The 18,848-nt window shown below is 44.0% G+C and overlaps 1 protein-coding gene across 7 annotated transcripts in view; it reads right to left on the bottom strand.

Moving 5' to 3' along the window:
- Positions 1 to 18,848, bottom strand: part of Tln2 (talin 2) — a 488,380-nt gene that overhangs the window by 80,915 nt on the left and 388,617 nt on the right. For all 7 annotated transcript variants that reach the window (XM_008856023.3, XM_029557653.1, XM_029557654.1 and 4 more), the window contains 7 exons: positions 15,694 to 15,783; positions 13,568 to 13,690; positions 12,162 to 12,305; positions 9,973 to 10,134; positions 3,804 to 3,944; positions 3,188 to 3,369; positions 978 to 1,110 (listed from right to left, as the gene is read on the bottom strand). In XM_008856023.3, the coding sequence (XP_008854245.1) occupies positions 978 to 1,110; positions 3,188 to 3,369; positions 3,804 to 3,944; positions 9,973 to 10,134; positions 12,162 to 12,305; positions 13,568 to 13,690; positions 15,694 to 15,783 (975 nt within the window). The remainder of the gene's footprint in view (positions 1 to 977; positions 1,111 to 3,187; positions 3,370 to 3,803; positions 3,945 to 9,972; positions 10,135 to 12,161; positions 12,306 to 13,567; positions 13,691 to 15,693; positions 15,784 to 18,848) is intronic.

Raw genomic sequence — 18,848 nt, 5'->3', positions numbered from 1 at the left:
ATTAATTTTATGTCTTCCAGGGCTTATACTGAGTTCAATATTGTATAACTGTATTAATTAAACTGTGAAAAGAAACTTACAGCCACTTGTGAAAGAGATGTACTCTTGCTCTGGAGTGTGTTACTGAATATGTTAAAGCTATAATGAAATGCTTCTTCTAATCATGTAGTTATTAAAAAAATTTAAAAAAAAAGCCAGGTGTGGTGGTACATGCCTTTAATCCCAGCACTTAGGAGGCCAAGGCAGGCGGATCTCTGTGAGTTCAAGGCCAGCCTGGTCTAAATGGTGAGTTCCAGGACAGCTGGGGCTACAGGGAGACCCTGTCTCAAAAAGACCAAAAGAAAAAAAAGGAAAAGGAATTGAACCTCTGGCCTCCCCTCATGTGCACCCATATGGGTGAGTGCACTGGCACACATGTGTAAAACACACATACACACACACACACACACACACACACACACACACAGAGGCATGCACGCAGAGAAAGGATGAAGTAACTTTAAGTAATAGAATACCAAGGAATTCCCTACATATAAGCTAAGCTATAGAATAACTCAGGGCACCTTGGAATGGACCAAATATATTAGAATTTAATGCCAAATTTCCCCATTCATCAGTGCACTGATGAAATGTGAGAAGCATCCAACCTTTACATGCTTGGGCCTACTCTACTGATGCGTATAACTGAACATGACAACGCCACCTTAGGACACGCAATTACCTTACACTGACAGATTTCTGCCAAGTTTGAACTTCCCATTCTAGTAGCTGGTGTATTCCTTCCCCAAGTCAGTCTGTTCCGTTTGGCTTTTGCCCTGTTCTGTCCTAAAACTTCTCAAGTTGGTTCCACAGGAGAAGGTTGCCCATGACAGAACTCAAGTATTAGAAACATTTCCTCCACCTCCCATGAAGCCTGATCCTGAGGTTCTTGAGCACCTCTGAAGTATCTGCAGTAGACCAAAGAGACCCAAACTTACCTCCACAGAGATGTCATCCCTTGTGGCCAGGCTCTGACTGACTGCTGCCAGTGAAGCCTGCTCAATGTCCCGGATGCATCGGTTGATGCCATCAATGGAGTAGTCACATTCCCTCTGCCCAGGGGCTTTGTCCCTGGAAGGGACAGTGCAAGTCAAATACCAGCTTCAAAGAGTTTAAGTTCTAAAACCTGCTCCTGCACTGGTAGATCAAGAGCCCTGGCCCGCTCTCTACTTCGTCTCCTCCATTAGGAAAGCATCTCTGATGCTTGCTTAGCCATGCCCGGTGCAGAGCCCATGGATTTCTTAATTAACACTCAGTACTTGACATAGCTCCATTCCTAGCAGAAGAGCGGAGTCCAGAACCTTCCTTCTCAGGCTGATGACCAGCAACTGCAAAGGGAGCAATCAGCCTTTGGTTTGTCCTTCTCTGACTTGAACATTCACCCCTAACATTATAAAAAGAAGTCCGTGTGCGTGCGTGCGTGCGTGTGACGTCTATGATGTGTATGTGCATGTTTGTGTGGAGGTTCATGCAACCATAAACATTCGGAGGTCATAAAAGGACGCTGAGTGTCCTACTCTATCACTCTCTGCCTTATTCCCTTGAGACAAAGTTTGTCACTGAACCTGGAGCTAATGAGGCAGCCAGCAAGTTCCAGTGATCCTCATGTCTGTGTCCTCCACAGCACAGAGGTTATAAGCATGTACCCACACCTGGCTTCTTCCATAAGTATTGGGGATTTGAACTCAGGTCCTCATGCTTGTGTAGCAAGTACCCTTACCCACTGAGTCATCTCTCTAGCCACTTAAAAAAAAAAAAAAGACAACAAAAAAGCTGGGCACAGAGATTATTCTCAGTATCTAGTCACAGATATTAGTGTCAATGCAATTTATAGCAGAAACATACCGTGTTTTCTACAGTGTATCCTAGTTATAAACTCATGGACTACAGGAAGAGTTAAAAGTATTTTATGTCATTTTCATTGGAATGCAGTAAGAAAAAGTTTATAGTTTTGAACTTCACAAGAAAAGGGAAACAAAATATTATAACAAAGGAAATAAATGTACTCTCTGCTGTGGGATATTAACTTTTGTCAAATTTAGAAATGATGTTTCTTAAGGCTCCTGATATCACCAAGAAGGTCAGGAATGCCCAGAGTTACTGTAAACTGCAGAATATTCCTTTCCTCTTATTATCAAAGTAAAAGAACCTAAACAGCAGCACACTTTAACTAAACTAAGCTCTTAGATAGTTTGTATGATGGTTAGACCTGAAGCTGGAGCCTTTGGGTAACCTTGGGAATATCCCCTAAATTCTCCTGCTCATTTTCTCATTAGTAAAACTGATACAATGTACCTTAGAATGTGATGATCAGAAAAGATAAAAGAGATAAAATGTCTGGAAGAGTATCTGGTTTATAGCAACCACTTAAGTGAGCTATTGTTACCATCACAAGTTCCAATGAGATAAAGAAAAAGATGATGCTAATTGTTTTAGTTTGCTTTTCTGTTGCTGTGATAAACATCACAACTAAAAGCAACTTGGAGAGGAAAGGGTGTATTTCAGCTTATAGATCACAGCCCAACATCAAGGGAAGCCAGGGCAGGAGCTCAAGGCAGAAACTGAAGCAGAGACTGTGGAAGAATGCTGCTTACTGGATTGCTCAGCTACCGTTCTTTTTTAAGAAATATTTTATTATTTTTTAATTTTATGTGTATTGAGTATTACATGAGTATTGCCTGTATGTATGTAAGTGCATCTATGTCATGCAATGCCCTCAGAGGTCAGAAGACGGTATCGGATCTCCTGTAACTGGAGTTATAGACGGTTGTTAGCCACCATGTGGGTGCTGGGAATTGAACCCAGGTCCTCCGCAAGAGCAGTTCATGTTCTTATCTGATGAACCATCCCTCCAGCCCTCAGCTACCTGTCTTATACAACCCAGGCCCACCTGCCAAAGGATGGCACCACCCACAGTGGTTTGGGACCTCCTACTTCAATTAGCAATCAAGAAAATGCCTCACAGATATGCCACAGGCCAATCTGATGGAGGAAATTCCTTGATTGTGGTTCCCTCTTCCCAGATGATTCTAGTCTGTGTCAAGTTGAGACCAAGGTCACAATAATGATCAATATTACTTAATTGGCTTAGTCCCCTCCTGCCCTATTTGTATGCAGATTGGGAGTGCTTTCCAGATGAGAAACTCACCTAATAGATGTGATGAGACTCTTAATGGAGTCAGACACAGTGTGGGAATGTCCAGCCAGCACAGACCAGGTGGGTGGGTCTTTGGGGTTGATGGCCAAAGAGCGAGCAGTGCGGATGAGGTATGATGAACTTTCCAGCATGGTCTTGGCAGAGACCAGGATTGGTTCCTGTGCCTGGGAGCCCTAGGACCAAGCAAGAAGGCATGAAGGGCAGAGGATTTAGACATGAGTCAATAAGGTGGACCCTAGAAAGTCTTATTTTTGTTAAATCACCACTTCTACACTTTGGAGGGAAGCTATCATATGAAGAGTCTAGGTTGGGGGAACATGGGCCCATGTTTGTTCTTTAGTAGTTTTGAGTATGACACCTGTCATAAAGAATGACCCCAAAACTTGGGTACAGAGATTACTCTCAATATAAAGCCATTATTTCTCAAGGGATAAATACACAGTCACTGAGTTTAATAACTGTTCTTGTAGCATCACCCACAGTAACACAGTACAGCAACACAGTTCATAGGTTATTGACAAAGAACTTTTGAAGCTTTAACTATTCATGTTCATTCATGTCATACTGAATTAGTCAACAACCCCTATACTTGGAAAGGCTCCCCTACTTCAGAGCTGATCTGGGCGGGAATGCTGACAAACTCAGGGTTTGATGCGAATGCCGTTAGGTTCTCCACAGCTTCAATCAAGGGTGCAGTAGCAACACGACACTTATTGCGGTTGTCTTCAGAGAAATCCCCATCCAAGGCCTGATGGGAAAGAAAAGGAGATTTCATCCCACACAGCATTCCAAAGCCAAACCACAACAGTCAGCTCCCGGACAGGGGAGATGGCTCAATGGGAATACCACTGAAAGCATTTGGTAAATTCATAAACAAGTAAGAAGTAATTAGAGAGATCCCTCCTGTCAATCAGAGGGGCCCAGGTACCAATCCTAAGGAGAAAGATGGATGTGCAGTGCACAGAACAGGGGCCTGTGGTCAGCCTACTCACTCATCACTCCCTCTGGCCATGCTGTCATACCTGGCTGCCAAGCCACTTTCTCTTCCAGCTCTGAGATGACAATCCTCCATTTTCAGATTCTCTCTCTCTCTCTCTCTCCCTCTCTCTCCCTCTGCCTCTCTCCCTCCCTCCCTCCCTCCCTCTTTGATGATGGGGACCAAAATCTGGGCCTATCCATGAGCTAAGTCTCCAACCCTCACACTTCAGATTTTTCCAAGTTTTACCTGGGCATTCCTACATAACCAAGGCTGACATGACCTATATCTTGGAACGAACACAATGGAATCCAATGGGAAGGAACAGGCTAGACCTATCCCAACCAAATGGTTACCTCCTAACACATGCATAATGGACTACCTAGTTAAGAAGACCACACACAGGAGGGTACTTGCTGTGCAATTCTAGTTGTGAAAATACAGTTATAGTTGAAACAAATTGAAGGTGTTAGAGGTTGGGTCATGCTCTGGAGGAACTGAAACAGAAGGTTGTACAAGGTCATGGTGAGGGGATGACTTTTGGGTGCTAGTTATGCTCCACTTTCTAATCTGGTTACTGGAACCCAGTGTGTTCCGCTTGAGAAAACTCACTGAGCTCTAGACAGGATGTATTTTCCCTCTATGTTTTTCTTGCTTCATCTTTATTTAATTAGCACAGATAACACAAGAGGATTGAGTGATCAGTCAAACTGCTCACTAATGGCCAGCTTGGATGAGAATCCATAAATCCAAAAACTTGGCCTGTGATGCCTCACCCAAGATTAATACTTGGGTTCAAGGTTCCTATTCAAGAACAAAACCATTATAAGCAACAGCCCTGACTCCTAGCGAAGGGCTACATGGGAGAAGGCAGTTATGTTTGCAGAAGAATGCAAATTTCCTTGTTTAATGACCAATTAAACTTTTAATTTCATCCTTATGAGAAATATATAAAAGCCAATTTAGACAATTAGTGAACAAACACACCAGAGGCACTGGAATTATCTGACTAACTAGATGTGAAGTGGGAGTGATCTTTTTTTCAATGAGGCAAGAGGAGGCTGGCACAATCGGTCTGAAGGCTACTTCTAAATAACAACTACATTCCAGTCAAACCTTGGCAGTTTGGGATAATAATTATGCATTTACAATGTTAATACTTTCAGAGGAATTCCCATGAGCCTGCTCATTTAGCATCCCCACTAATACGGCACTTGGCTTGAGTTGGCTCCTGCCCTTCCCTCACCTAGCAGATGCTGACTTTAATGTCTCTGATTGAGCCACTCTTCCAGGCCCACTGGAGACCTTACAATGCCTGCTACTTCTTGCTCACATGCATGGCCTCCTTTCTAATCGCACTCCTATACTTATTAGATGTTGAGTTTACATTGCTGGCCCTGGCAAAATAAAAGAGGATTGCTTCAGCATGCTGATCTCATTGTGCTATTATTAACATTATTGACTCCCTGAAGTTGGGTGCTACCAGGTCTCAGTAATCTGGAAATACCAGTGGGAGTTATGATGGCAGCTGATCAATACAAACATTCCCAGCACAGGTGGGTAAATCAGGAGGATGGTTACAGTGAACTCTGGAGTCCAGGAGTGTGGGCTCTAGCTCTACCAATCACACCTCTGGTGGCTGAGATGACATGGTTTTTCTTTCTGTCTCTTACCTTTCCACTCTTGAACTGAAAAGATGACTCCCTGAGATAAATGTCAAGGAAGAGTTCTCTAACGGTGTGCTCTCAAAGACTATACCAACAGGATGCCAAGAGGATTCTTTTTTTAATTTTGCTCAGCACAGGTCCAAAAAACCTCACACCTCATCTAGCCTATCTCTATTCACGGGGCAGGGCACTGAAAACTGCTGGCTACAATGCCAAGATACAACAACAACCTGCTTTTGTTTTCAAAAAGGAAAAGCTATTTCCTCCAAAGGTGGCTTTGAGATCAGAAAGATCACTTCCAAATTTTGCTTCCACTGAATCACTACGTAAAGCCAACATTCAAGTCTGCCCCTCAGTGAAATGTTGAGCAGGCACCAGAGTTTCCGCGTACTGGTTCCATGTCACAGAATGTCTGCTATGCCATACAGAAGGGTGAAGTGGTAAATTCACATGGTTACATATCCAGAGCCATGTAGACAAGAGACTCCGGACCCCCAAGCCTGGTGTCATCAGCACAATCTAACAAGTACATGGGAAAAACATTCACAGAAGATTCATGGACTTCAGGGGTAGAAAAGGACATTAGAAATCACTGAATACCACCTCCACCCTGGTTTGTCAAACAATAAAACTGACACCTGGAAAAATGGCACAGTTTACTCAAGTTACCCTACTACTTGCTGGCATGCCTCAAACCATGACCCAAGACTCCAGCTCCCCTCCCACCACAGATCTTAGGCCCCAACAAAGGCAACCAGAAGGTGTAAGATGAGCCAGAGTTGCTCTTTTTCTACTTGTGCAGATCCCTACTTTGTTGGCCCAAAACGGAAGGATGACCAAGAAAACATACTTACAGTCAAGTTAAATTCGATTAAAGAGAGCTGCATCTGGTGTTTGTGGCATGCACTAGGAAGTGCCTAACTGCAAAAATCTGAATTCTCACTCTGTGGTGATGGGCAAGGCCAAACTTCAACTTCTTAGCAAAACAAAAGCTGGGATTGCATAATTTTGACTTGGCACTCAAACCTGAGTGGCTGCACACTTAAATAACATTCCATTCCACACATCTGAGTCAAGGCTAGGTAATGAGGCGAATGGAAAGAGAAAAGCAGGCAAGAGTGCATGTGGGGACCGGACAGAAGAGACTCAGCCATGGCCACTTGTAACATATATTGAGAGCCATCCCTAGCAAGTCATATGCTGAAATGGGTTCTTGATGGATTATCCTTTGGGAGTTTAAAGAACTCCACCCAGAGAAACCTAAGGTCCCTATGGCATGCCTTCTCCCTCTTCATGACTAGAAGGGTGTGGTAGGTAGGCTTATGTTTGGGCACAGCCTCATAGCAAAAAGTAAACATAGTGCTAAGAAACTTAACACTTAGAGGAAATGCAGCTATCTGAAATATTCAGGAAATTAAAGATTCATTTGTTTTTCTATTTTATAGAACACCTAACTGTTCCTTCAAATTGATCTCATTCAGTACATAGCAGGGTGCTCCAAGGAAATGACTCGCCATTTTCTTATTGGTAAGTGAAAAGCAACATTCATCGTCTGGCTGGGAACCCTACCACACAGTGGGAATGGAAAACCCAGGCACATTTGGACAAATTGAGGGGCAAAAGTTTTCTCTTCCTCTCGTACTGCTGCTGGTTCCCCAGACTGCTCATGTGAGACAGGTCTTTATGCGCCCCACATTATAATCACCCTGCTACCCTTCTCTGATGCTTTTATCTTCTGGGCCATCACAAAAACTCATGTGCTGCTGGTCATCACAGGGGGTTTCACACTGTGAGGAGAATGTGAAAAGATGGCATGTAACAGAGACAGATCAAAATTTAAAATCAAGAAGGCAGAGTGAGAGAGGGGCTGCAGGAATTTCTAGATTCAAGAGCCCTCTCCCACCTTCATTTTTAATGATCAGAAAACGACTGACTTTTAAACTGAGAAAAGTTAATTATGCAGTAAGGAACAATGACATCATAGCTTTCAACTACACTGCCCTTTCCATCCTCCCACTACCCAAACTTATATACTCAAGCTCTGTAAACACAGCCAGGGCTTTCCCCCCAAGGCTGGAGGGATGAGTTCATCTGTTCTAAAGAGTTCAACAACACTGCCAGGACTGAGAGGAGTGAAGGCTGTCTCTGGGGCCTGGGGCTGAATTCTCAGCCTTCATTTGCTCAAGGTTTACCTAGTCACAGTTATTTAATCTCTCAGTGCCTCAGTCAGCAAAATGGGAATGATTAACATAGAGCAGCTGTATGGATGGACTGATTAATAAACAGAGCATAAAATATGTATTTAAAAACATGAGTTTACATTTCCAGGGTGTGGTGGCATACACCTTTAATTCCAGCATTCAAGAGGCAGAGGCAGGTGGATCTCTTTGGGTTTAAGGCCAGTTTGGTCTACATAGAGAGCCAGGGCTGCACAGTGAGACCTTATCTCCAAAAAATCAAAATCAAAACAAACGAAAAAACCTATGAGCTTTATTAATTGCTAATATTATAAACTGTGATGTCAAGAGAGATGAGCTGCCACCAGGATCCTGGAACACGAGGGCACTAGCATTAATTTGTTTATTCATTTTCAATCTAGTTTCTTATTGCTTTCAAACACCCAGGGCTTTTGTTTGTTTTTCAAATGACTCTTTGTTGAAACAGCTACAGGACTGCTGACTGGGGTAACAGGCCCAGCTCTTACCAGCCAGCTTCCAGCTGCTTCAGGCTGGATGCTCTCTCTTTTCCTCTCTGCTAGGCTCACCCTGTACCTGACTTCTCCATGGGATTGCACAGCACTCTTTGCAGCAAAACCCACAAGGTCTGTGATGTCCTATCCTACAGAGGGCAGAGGAGGGAAATCCCATTACTACAGGGCAACTTGCAGCCAACAGGAGACCCTCCTACTGAGGTCAGGCTGGGGTATGGTTCAGTGCTACAGCACTTGCCTAGCATGTACAAAGCCTTTGGTTTGATCCCCAGCACCACCCAAAAATCGTAAATAAATGTGTCCATATCTCTGGTGCTTTTCACACAGAACTGGTATCATCCCTCTTACAATGATGCTCCTTTGGTGGGAGTGGGAGCATGGATGACACTGGGCTTTGTGCCTGTGCTTTGCTGTCCAGGTTTTGGCTATGCTCCCAAAAGATCAGCTGCCTGCTGCCTGTGTGGCCTTGGCTTAGGTCAGACTGTGTTTTTTTTTCATTTACCTACAAAGACTTCAGGTCCCTCCTCACAAGGAAACCCTACCTCCCTTCCCCACACACATTTGGTCTGCCCATGGACTTTACCATAATGATGAACTTTTAGGAAGGCAGAAAAAAGCTGATTTCCAAGAAAAAAAATTAATCATTTATAAACCAAATAGATGTCATAGGGGAGATTTAGTGATTGTATACATTAGTGTGTATGAGTGTGGGCATGTGTGTGACAGAGGGCAACCTTAGGTGTGGGGTGTCTCCTTCCACCTTGTTTTTTAAGACAGGGATTCTCTTGTTACTTTGCCAATACATACACAGACTAGCTGGCCTATGGGCTTCCAGGGAATTCGACCTCCACTTCCCATCTTGCCCTGGGAATACAGATGTATGCTGTGTCAGGCTTAGATGTGGGTTCTGGAGATCCAAGATCAGGTCCTCAATCTTGCATGGCAAGCACTTTACCCACTGGGACATTTCCCCAGCCCCAAACTAATTTTTAGTAATGTGATTATTTATAAAATTCCAGAATCTTTTCCTTTCACATCCTTTCTTGGTTCACAAGTTTCTAGAAACAATGGCACAGCCCTCTACCAGACCACTCAAAACTACACCAAGTAAACAGACTTTAAGTGTACATAGGTTATTACTCACACAGGGATAAAACAGGCCCCTTACCCAACTCTTTCAGCCTGATTGCAGGCTCTAAGTTCCCAGGTACAGCATTCAGAGTGGCCCCTCTCCTCACCACGTTGGAGGTTAATGGAGATGTAGGTGGTGGGGCTTTCCTGGTGGTCTTCTGATTAGTGAAGACATCCCTCCAGCCATGATGTAAAGGGTATTCTTTATCAGGCACAGGTTTTAGGGGGCAGAGCTTCGGCTCTCCCTCAACTCTGTTCAGGAACCAAGAAGACCTGTAGTGTAGGGATTTACCTTGATGGTCTTGACCAGGTTGGCAGTGCTGTTGGCAACCTCCTTGGCTGACTGGACAAAGTGCCTCTTGGCCACAGGGTTAGCTGTCTTGGATGAGGCAATGCGGCAAGCATTGCACAAGGCAGACGTGTGCTTGGCAACGATCGTGGCGGCCGACAGAACCTACAAAGCATGGAACTGGGTTGAAGGTAGGCACCATATACTTCAGTGCAGAGGGGCCTGGGTTCCTCTGCAACTCATGTATCCAGAACTTGGGCAGTAACGTGTGCCTAGCTCTGCTGTCCCCAAAGTCACCCCAAGGAAGGAGAGGGCAAGAAACATGAAGCAAGAGAGAATGAAAATAGAAAAGGGAAGGAGGTGCTGTGGTAGGAGTGTGTGGGCCCAGTCTTAAAGGGGAACCCCCAGGGCCCAGGCCCTAGGCCAAGGCCTAGACATACACAGCTTACAATTTTCCAGTAGTCACATTAAAATGAGTAGAGAAACAAGAGAAATTAATTTAAATAATATGGCTAATTTAACTCAATGTATCCAAAATATTTCACTGTATAACCAATTTACAAATCCCAATCTGATTGTGTAAGTTTTTCTTCATGCCAAGTCTTTGGTGTATATTTATGGCAAACCACAATTTGGACTGGCTATGTTCTCAGTGATTTACTGCCACACATTGCTAATGGCCAACTCCTTAGCAAGCACAGGTCTAGATGGGCCAAGATGCACTACTCCCTCCTACCACTAGGGGAGCTACAGGTGGCAATTAGGGGTCTGTAGACCCTATGGATTTCATCCTCAGCCTCAACTCAGCTACTCTTGAAACCACAGGCTCCCTTTTTGGAGGCTGGACAGGCAAGGATGTAGGTGCACTAACACTCCAACCCTCTGGTCTGCAGCAGGCTCAGATGGCCTTGGTACAGAAGCACCATGGCATGTGATACATGCCACCTAACTCAAATGTAGCTCCCTTCTTTGCCGTGAATTCTGACCCTGACTCTGAGGCTGAGCTCAGTGTCATCGTCTCTGAAGTGACTTGAAAGAACTTGTCACACCTTCCTTGGTACATCCCTGTCCTGGTTAGTTTTTATTGTTAATTTGATACAAACTGGAAAGCGGGAATCTCAACTTAAGAGTTTTCCTAATCAGACTGGCCTGTGTCTTGACTGATGATTGGTGTGAGGACCCAGCTCACCGTGGCACCAACCCTAGGCAGGTGGACTTGGGCTGTAGAAGAAAGCTAGCTGAGCATAAACCAGTGATGAAGTCAGTAGGCAGTCTTCCTCCATGGCTCCTGCTTCAGCTCCTGCTCTGACTTCCCTCAGTGATGAACTGTGACTTGGATGTGAAAGCGGAAACAGCCCTTTCTTCCTCTCAGTTGCTTTTGGTCAAAGTTTTTTATCACAGCAGCAGAAAGGAAACTAGAACAATCTCCTATCATGTCATCATACCCCAATCACACAATGCTTCAAAAATTGCACAAAAAGTAACAGTCAAAGGGGCAGAAGGTCAGGTCTTTCTCACGTTGACTTCTCAGTGCTGAGCATAAAACAAGCAATCAACAAATGGAGCCCTGAAACTCCTTGTGAACAGCCCTGGTTGCTTTCGTCCTGTTGCTTTCCTGCACCCTATCTGTAAGGATGTGCACATTTCTGCCTTTGCCACATTGGCAATAATTTCTGTGGTCTTTGTGATGATTAGTTTATTGGTCACCTTGACACAACATAGAATCATCAGGAAAGAGTCTCAATGAGGAATAATCTAGATCAAGTTGGTTTGTGGGCATGTTTGTGGGGGACTGTCCGGACTGCCTTAACCGATAGGGGAAGACCCGGCCTGAAAGTAGGCAGTGCCATTGGCTGATTTTGAGTTCTACACTGTCCAAGAGTGGAAAAAGCGAGCTGAGCATAGCATGCATGCACTCTCTTTCTGTTCTTCAGTGTGGATATGACTTCCTGTCTTGATTTCCCCTCAGTGATGGATTGCCACCTGGAATTGTCAGCCAATAAACTTTCCCCTAAATTACTTCTAGTCAAGGTACTTTATCACAGCCACAGAAATGAAACTAGAAAAGTCATTATCTGCACAGTTGCAGTCAGATGGTTTGCAAGCTCTGAAAGCACAGGATTCTCCATTCATTTCCCACCATGTTGCACAACCTACCCAGAAAAGCCCAAGAGCTCATATACCCTAGTTACCTGTGATGGGCTGCTGCCAGGGTCTACCAGGTTCTGGCATGCCATCTGGATTGCCTGATTAGCTCTGGCAAACTGAATGGGGTCCACCAGGCCTTGGTGGCCTGCCTGGCTGTTTGGATCAGAGATGCCAACCAGGTACGCAGCCTGGAGAAGGAAGACAAAGAAAAGCACAGCTCAGGTGCCACATGCTTCAGTGAGCCCACAGGAGACAATGGTCTGCAGTGTACCGGTAGCTGGAAAGCTCAGGTGCTCTTCAGCACAAGCTGACCAAAGTAACCTCTCACCATGAGGGAGGGCATCAGTGGACAGGCCTATGCCAGCATGACATACCAGCAGGAGTTTGCTGCAGGCACCAGGGAACAAAGTCTCCTTGTGTTTAAGAGAAAGCCTTTGAGGAGCTCCTTTGTGGGGCATGGATGTGGATGGAGGTAGCCTGCACTGCTCCTGGTAGCCATCTTGTGACCATGAGGCTACCCAACTTTACCATGAAGCTGACTCTGGCTTACAGTTAGGAAAGGCATAAAACAGAGGGTACAGGTTGATGTATGGAGCCACTGAGAAACCAACACTGGGGCCTTTACTACCCAAAGGTTTCTTTCCACAGAGCTTAACATGTCCTTGTTTAGAACAGTATTTCCGATAGTAGGAAATACTTGGCTTGGACAATTGAATAAAAAGAGTGAGATGGCTCAGAAAATACAAACAACAAAGACAATATTTGGTCTCCAAAAAGACACTCCCAAAACAGGGTGTTTCTTTGCCTAGCACATCCAAAGGAAATCCAAATAACTAACAGAGCTTGTGAAATTTGAAAGGAAGGATGAAGGTGAAGAATTTTATTTTCAAACTAGGGATGCTTCTCTTTGACTAAGCAAAATCTCCCAAGTTCAAGGTCATTGTCAGTGACAAACCCTTCAAGCTAAATGCTGACATCTTGGAAATTTTTGTCACATAGGCCTAATCATGACTGGAAAGGGACACGGGCCCGTTGAAGAAAGGCAGGAAAGACTTCATATCACAGCTCTGCATGACAGTGTCTTATTTTTTTTTCTCCCTCTAATTGCAAAAAGAGCTCCTGCAATGCTAAAGACTCAGGACATTTTAATTACTCACCACTTATATTCTCCCCAACAAAACAACTGACCTAGAATCTAGAATACTAACTTTAAAAGCTGCACTCTGACTCTTATATGCTAGGTCTGCAGTGTTCAGGGAGGCTCACTGTGTTCCCTGACCCAAGCATGGAAGAACTGTCTGGTATTCTGCTTAAATGCCCACCCAGAAACTAGTACCTTTCCCATAGTTCCTACATTGGTACTTGACTGGCGTTCCTGAAGGCCTCCCTCAGAGATCTGCAATCGGGCCTAGGGTATAGGCTACAAAGAACACAGGGACTAGCCTCTTACCTGAGCCGCAGCCTCCGTCAGCCCACACAGAGCCTTGGATGCAATCCCCACACATTCCCCAAAGGCAGGGAGGTCCCCAGTCTTGGCATTCTGTGAAATCCCTGCCATTGACTCGCCTAGAACCTGCAAACAAACAATCAGCTGTTGAGCATTGTTTTAAATTCAGGAGTACAGGAGGCTGCTCTGCAACTTTGATATTCAGGGTCACTTAATTTAAAACATTTGTCATCTTCTCCCTTGCTTGCATTAAGAAGAGAGTCAAATGAACCATACCATTTCTGTTCCATAAAGAGAAATAAATGATGAAAGTCGGAATCTTTTGTCCCAAGGTATTTCTAGGAGGTACAGTAGACACACAGAGATAATCAAGTGGAATCTACATGAGACTTCCCATGGGTACATAGCCCAATCAGAATTATTTAGTTCCAAGAACATAAAAATGATATTCAGTGAGTGTACTTAAGTTCTAGCCAGAAAGTAGAAGATGTACTGTTCCTGGTATAATTTGCTAACTGAAAATTTACCTAGAACTGTGTTAAAGATATTTCCTGAATATTATAAGTAGTTAGAGTTATTCTGAAAATCACTGGTGCATTCTTTCTTTGGCCTCAAAATAATGGCTAATAAGGATTTTCATGTTTGGTGTGCAACCCAGGGAGGTCAAAGGTCATCTACAAGATCACACAAAAGGTCAGAAGCAGAGGCAGGGTATCTACCCAAAATGTGGTGCCCTGCCTTCCATGAACCTTGGCATGTGACAGAAGGCGAGAGCATGCTCTCCAAGGCTGCAGATGATGGAATGGAAAGATATTCACCCTTGAGACAGAAACAGCATTGCCAACTCTCAAATCGATAGAGTCTTCATGTGACAATGAGCTATCTTGGAGAAGAAATGAAATAAATTCCTAAACTGTCTTAGCTATGCAAAATAATCTAGCTTACAGGAAGCCTTGTAAGGCAAAAAAACAGACATTAAAAAAACCTCTTCCTTTGAATCTACATATTAGAAATCATATGCACTCTCCATTTACACAACCCATTATTCCAAGAAAGTTGCTGGACAGAGGAATTTTTTAAATTTTTTTTTAAGACTGGGTCTCCCCATAGCCCCCAGCTGGCCTGGAGCTTACTATGTTGACCAGGATGACCCTCCTGCCTCTGCCTCCTGTGTGATGAGATTAAAGGCATGTGCCATCATGCCCAGCTCAAACAGAGGGAATTCTTTTCTTGGCCCAACACGAATTGAGCCCTCTATAGCAGCAATACAGATATTTCCCCCAAACAGACCTGAGGTAAATCAGCATGCACTGGGGTACCAGGTCCTAGGCCAGATGCCAACACCCCTTTTTGTCTCTTCCCTAGAGAAAGCATGCCATGATTGGATGGCATAAAAGACAAGCAAGGAGCTCTCATGAAAGCCAAGACCATGGATGGACTTTCTATAGCAGTTTAGCCCCAGACACAGAGAACATATGGTTAGATTCACAGTAAGAAGTGTCTGTGATGTGAAAGAAGCAGTGGTCCTCAAAGGAGGGTTCCTAGGCCACAGAGGCAGAACTGGGAGCCCTTAGAAATGCACAATCTACCAACTTAAGCCCTAGGTCTGGGGTTTTGGCAGCTAGTGAGGAATACCCGAGCAAAGGGCCTCACCACATCCAGCTAGTCAACCAATGCGGAGGCAGGAATATTCAAACCTCTTCTCAATCTTCCACTACTGAGGAGAAGAATCCATATCTGGCTTTTGTCATAGATAGTGTGGTGGTAAATACTGATTGTCAACATGACAGGATCAGAATCACTGAGGAGATAAACCTCTGGGCATGTCTGTGAGGAACTTTGTTAGATTGGGTAAATTGAGGAAGGAAGACCCACCTTAAATGTGGATGGTACTATGTGAAGGGCTAGGGTCCTGGACTGAATAAATAGGAGAAATCAAGCTGAGTACTAGCCTGCATCTCCCTCTGCTTCCTGACTAAGATACAAGGTCACCAGCCTATCCCATTATCCTCCCATCATGATTTACCTTCAAATTATGAGCCAAAAATAAACACTTTCTTCCTTAAGTTGCTTTCTGTTGGGTATTTAGCCACAGCAATGAGGAAAGTACCTAATAGAGACAGGCTTACCTTAGAATTTTCCATCACACTCTCAATGCAGTCAAAGTAAGAGAGGTCACTCACAGGTTCATTGGGATTGTCTAGCATCCCCTTGACCGTCTACAAAAGAGAACACAACTTACAAAGCAAGCCAGAGGAAAAGAGAAATTCACCATGTGAGGTACAACCATCTATAGTCCCTGGCTGGACATGACTCGACCCCCAGTTCATTTACTCAGACTCTTAGGAGGGAACTCAGATCAGGGGATTAAAGACTTGAGGTAACCTTCCAGTAACATAATGATGAGGGTGGGAGCCTCAGGTTGGCATTGCCAGGGATGGGATCTCATTTCAGTTCTGGAGAAGCATGGCATCTATAGAAGGGATTTTGGGGGGGTTCTTTTTGAGACAGGGTCTCCCTATAGCCCCGGCTGTCCTGGAACTTGCTATTGAGACCAGGCTGGCCTCCAACTCATGGAGATCCACCTGCCTCTGCCTCCCAAGTGATGGGATTAAAGGCCTGGCCCTAGATGGAAAGCATTTTAGTTTTACAAATAAAAAAAACTGGAAGTGAATACAAGGCAACATATTTGTGTTCAGAATGATAGTTTTTATTGTCAATTTGACTCAACTTAGAATCACCTGAAGGAAGAATCACCTGAAGGAAATCTGATTCGATCAGACTGCCTGTGGGACTGTCTTGATTGTTAATTGAGGTAGGAAGACCCATCCTGGATGTGGGTGGCACCATTCCCTATGCTGGGCCCTTACTGTATGAGTGAAGAAAACCATCTGAGAAAGTAAACAGACAACATGGGTGGAGTCATTTTCTCTGTTCTTGTGACTAGCCTCGAGTTCCTGCCTTGCTTTCTCCTCAGTGATGGACTGTAACCTAGAACTGCAAGTCATATAAACCTCTTTCCTAAGTTGCTTTAGGTCAGGATGTTTTATCACAGCAAAAGAAATGAAACTGAAACAATCAGCTGACAATTTCTCTGCTGGCTAACTTTAAGGAGCTTTTGTTCCAAGAATACACTCATTCACTCCTTCATGAATAAGAGGATTTTCAATATTTCAATTCTGGAATCCATTAATGGAAGAAGGTAATTCCCAAAGGTTGCCCTTTGGGAGAGTTCATTTGTTTTTTATTTAAAGACAGTTCATTTGTTTTTTTATTTAAAGAGTATAGAAAATGTTTATTTTTGATCAGGTCCCCATTCAGGAAATGGAGAAGAGTCTGCTTCTTTATATCTGCAAACAGGTAAAAATCAACACCAGCTTCTTTAGTGTAATGACCTTGGATCACCACTCATGAAGGGCTCTTCTACTGGCTGAAAGCCCAGGGATGCATTGTTGACCCTGCTCACCAACAGACTACACACTAGGAGCCAGCAGCCTCTGGGGCATAGTCAATAAAAATGCCAACATGAGCTCCAAAGGTGTATGTGGGATAATGGGAACTGATGAGCTCCATTTAGTTAAAAATACAGGGAAAGAGAGATATACATAGAATGAACTCACTTCCTGTTCTCCTTGGATAATCAAAACTGTTTTGGTACTTGCAATCCTGTAATAAGTCATAATCTTGAAAACCAAAGATATCTTTAATTCTTTTTATTATTATTATTTTAATGTGTATGAGTGCATTGCCTGCGTGTGTGTACGTGCACCCAGGTCATGCAGTGTGTGCGGAGGACAGAAGAGGGTGTTGGATCCCCTGGAACTGGGGTTAGGATGGTTGTTAGCCACCATGTGGGTGCTGGGAATCAAACCTTGGTCCTCTGCAAGAGCAGTCAGTACTCTTAATTGCTAAGCCAACTCTCCAGCCCCTAAATCATCATCTTGGAAACAAAGGATATCTTTAAAACACAGATACCCAGGCTAACAAAGCTCATTCAGATCAATTGCCACGTGTATTTGCAAAGGTGAAACGAGCAGAATAGAGGAGCAATACAACACATACATGATGGCTAATCATCATCAACTTGACACACCTGGGAGCAGGGACCATCAACTGAGGAATGTTCTCTATCAGACTGGCTTGTGGGCATGTCTGTAGGGCATATTCTTGACAGCTAATTGATGTAGAGGGTCCAGCCCACTGTGAGTGATATCATCCCTAGGCAGGTGGGCCTAGGCTATATAAGAAAGATAGCTGAAGGTGAGCCTTGGAGCAAGTCAGTAAGTAGCATTCCTCCATGTTTTCTGCTTCAAGCTCCTGCTTTGAGATCCTGTCCTGATTTCCCTAAATGATGGACTGTAACTTGTAAGCCAAATAACCACCTCCCCCAACTGTTTTGGTCAGGGTGTTTATCACAGCAGCAGATAGCAAACTATACCATGTAAGAACTATTTCTATTTATTTCCAAATGCTTCAGCCTTTCCTTAACAGCCCCCCTTTCCAAGATCTGCCTGTTGCTATCATCAGGGCCTCCATCAAGTGCTTTAGAAGTTACCATGGGTATTCCCACCAAGTCAGACCCATGCCAACCATGAGTAAAGGAACTTCTGGGTACAATCAACCTATGTACCTTCTGAGATAACCTCTGGGTCCATTCAATAGGACCTGTGTGGGTGAGGATTGCTCTACATATGAGTGAGCACACTGGCTTCATACCCACACACATTCTATGAGAACATGCAGATTTTAAAATATAAATAGACATGAATGCAAGTCAAAAAGTACCCACAAGTACCACTAGGAGCCCCTGAGCCTCCTAGTATTGAATGCTTCTTCTGATCCTCTTCAGTGTGTTAAAATAAGACGTGGAAATAGTTGTGGGTGTGCATGCATGCATGTATGTATGTGTTATGTGCTTTTATGCAGATACGTGCACATGCATATAGAGGTTAGATGTCAATTTCAAGTGCCACTCCTCAGGTGCTGCCCACTTTGTTGAGACAGAGTCTCTCACTGGCTTAGAGCTAGTCAAGTAAGCTAGGTGTGTGGCCAGCAAGCCTCTTGGATCTGCCTGTCTCCACCTTCCCAGCACCACAAGAGTGCATCACTACACCCAACTTTTTTACGTGAATTCTAGGGATAGAAACCAGGTTCTTATGCTTTTGTGGCAAGTATTTCACCAACTAAGGTATTTCTCAAGCCAGAGAAAGAGTTTTTACTAAAGGGGGTACTAATCTCAGCCTTTATTTTTTTCCCAGTTGTCCTAGAATAATCTCTTTAATGC

The sequence above is a fragment of the Nannospalax galili genome, unplaced genomic scaffold (assembly GCF_000622305.1).
Source record: "Nannospalax galili isolate Female #2095 unplaced genomic scaffold, S.galili_v1.0 scaffold288, whole genome shotgun sequence".
Lineage (NCBI taxonomy): Eukaryota > Metazoa > Chordata > Mammalia > Rodentia > Spalacidae > Nannospalax > Nannospalax galili.
The sequence above is the reverse complement of the archived record's forward strand: the minus strand, read 5'-3'. Positions and strand labels throughout refer to the sequence as shown.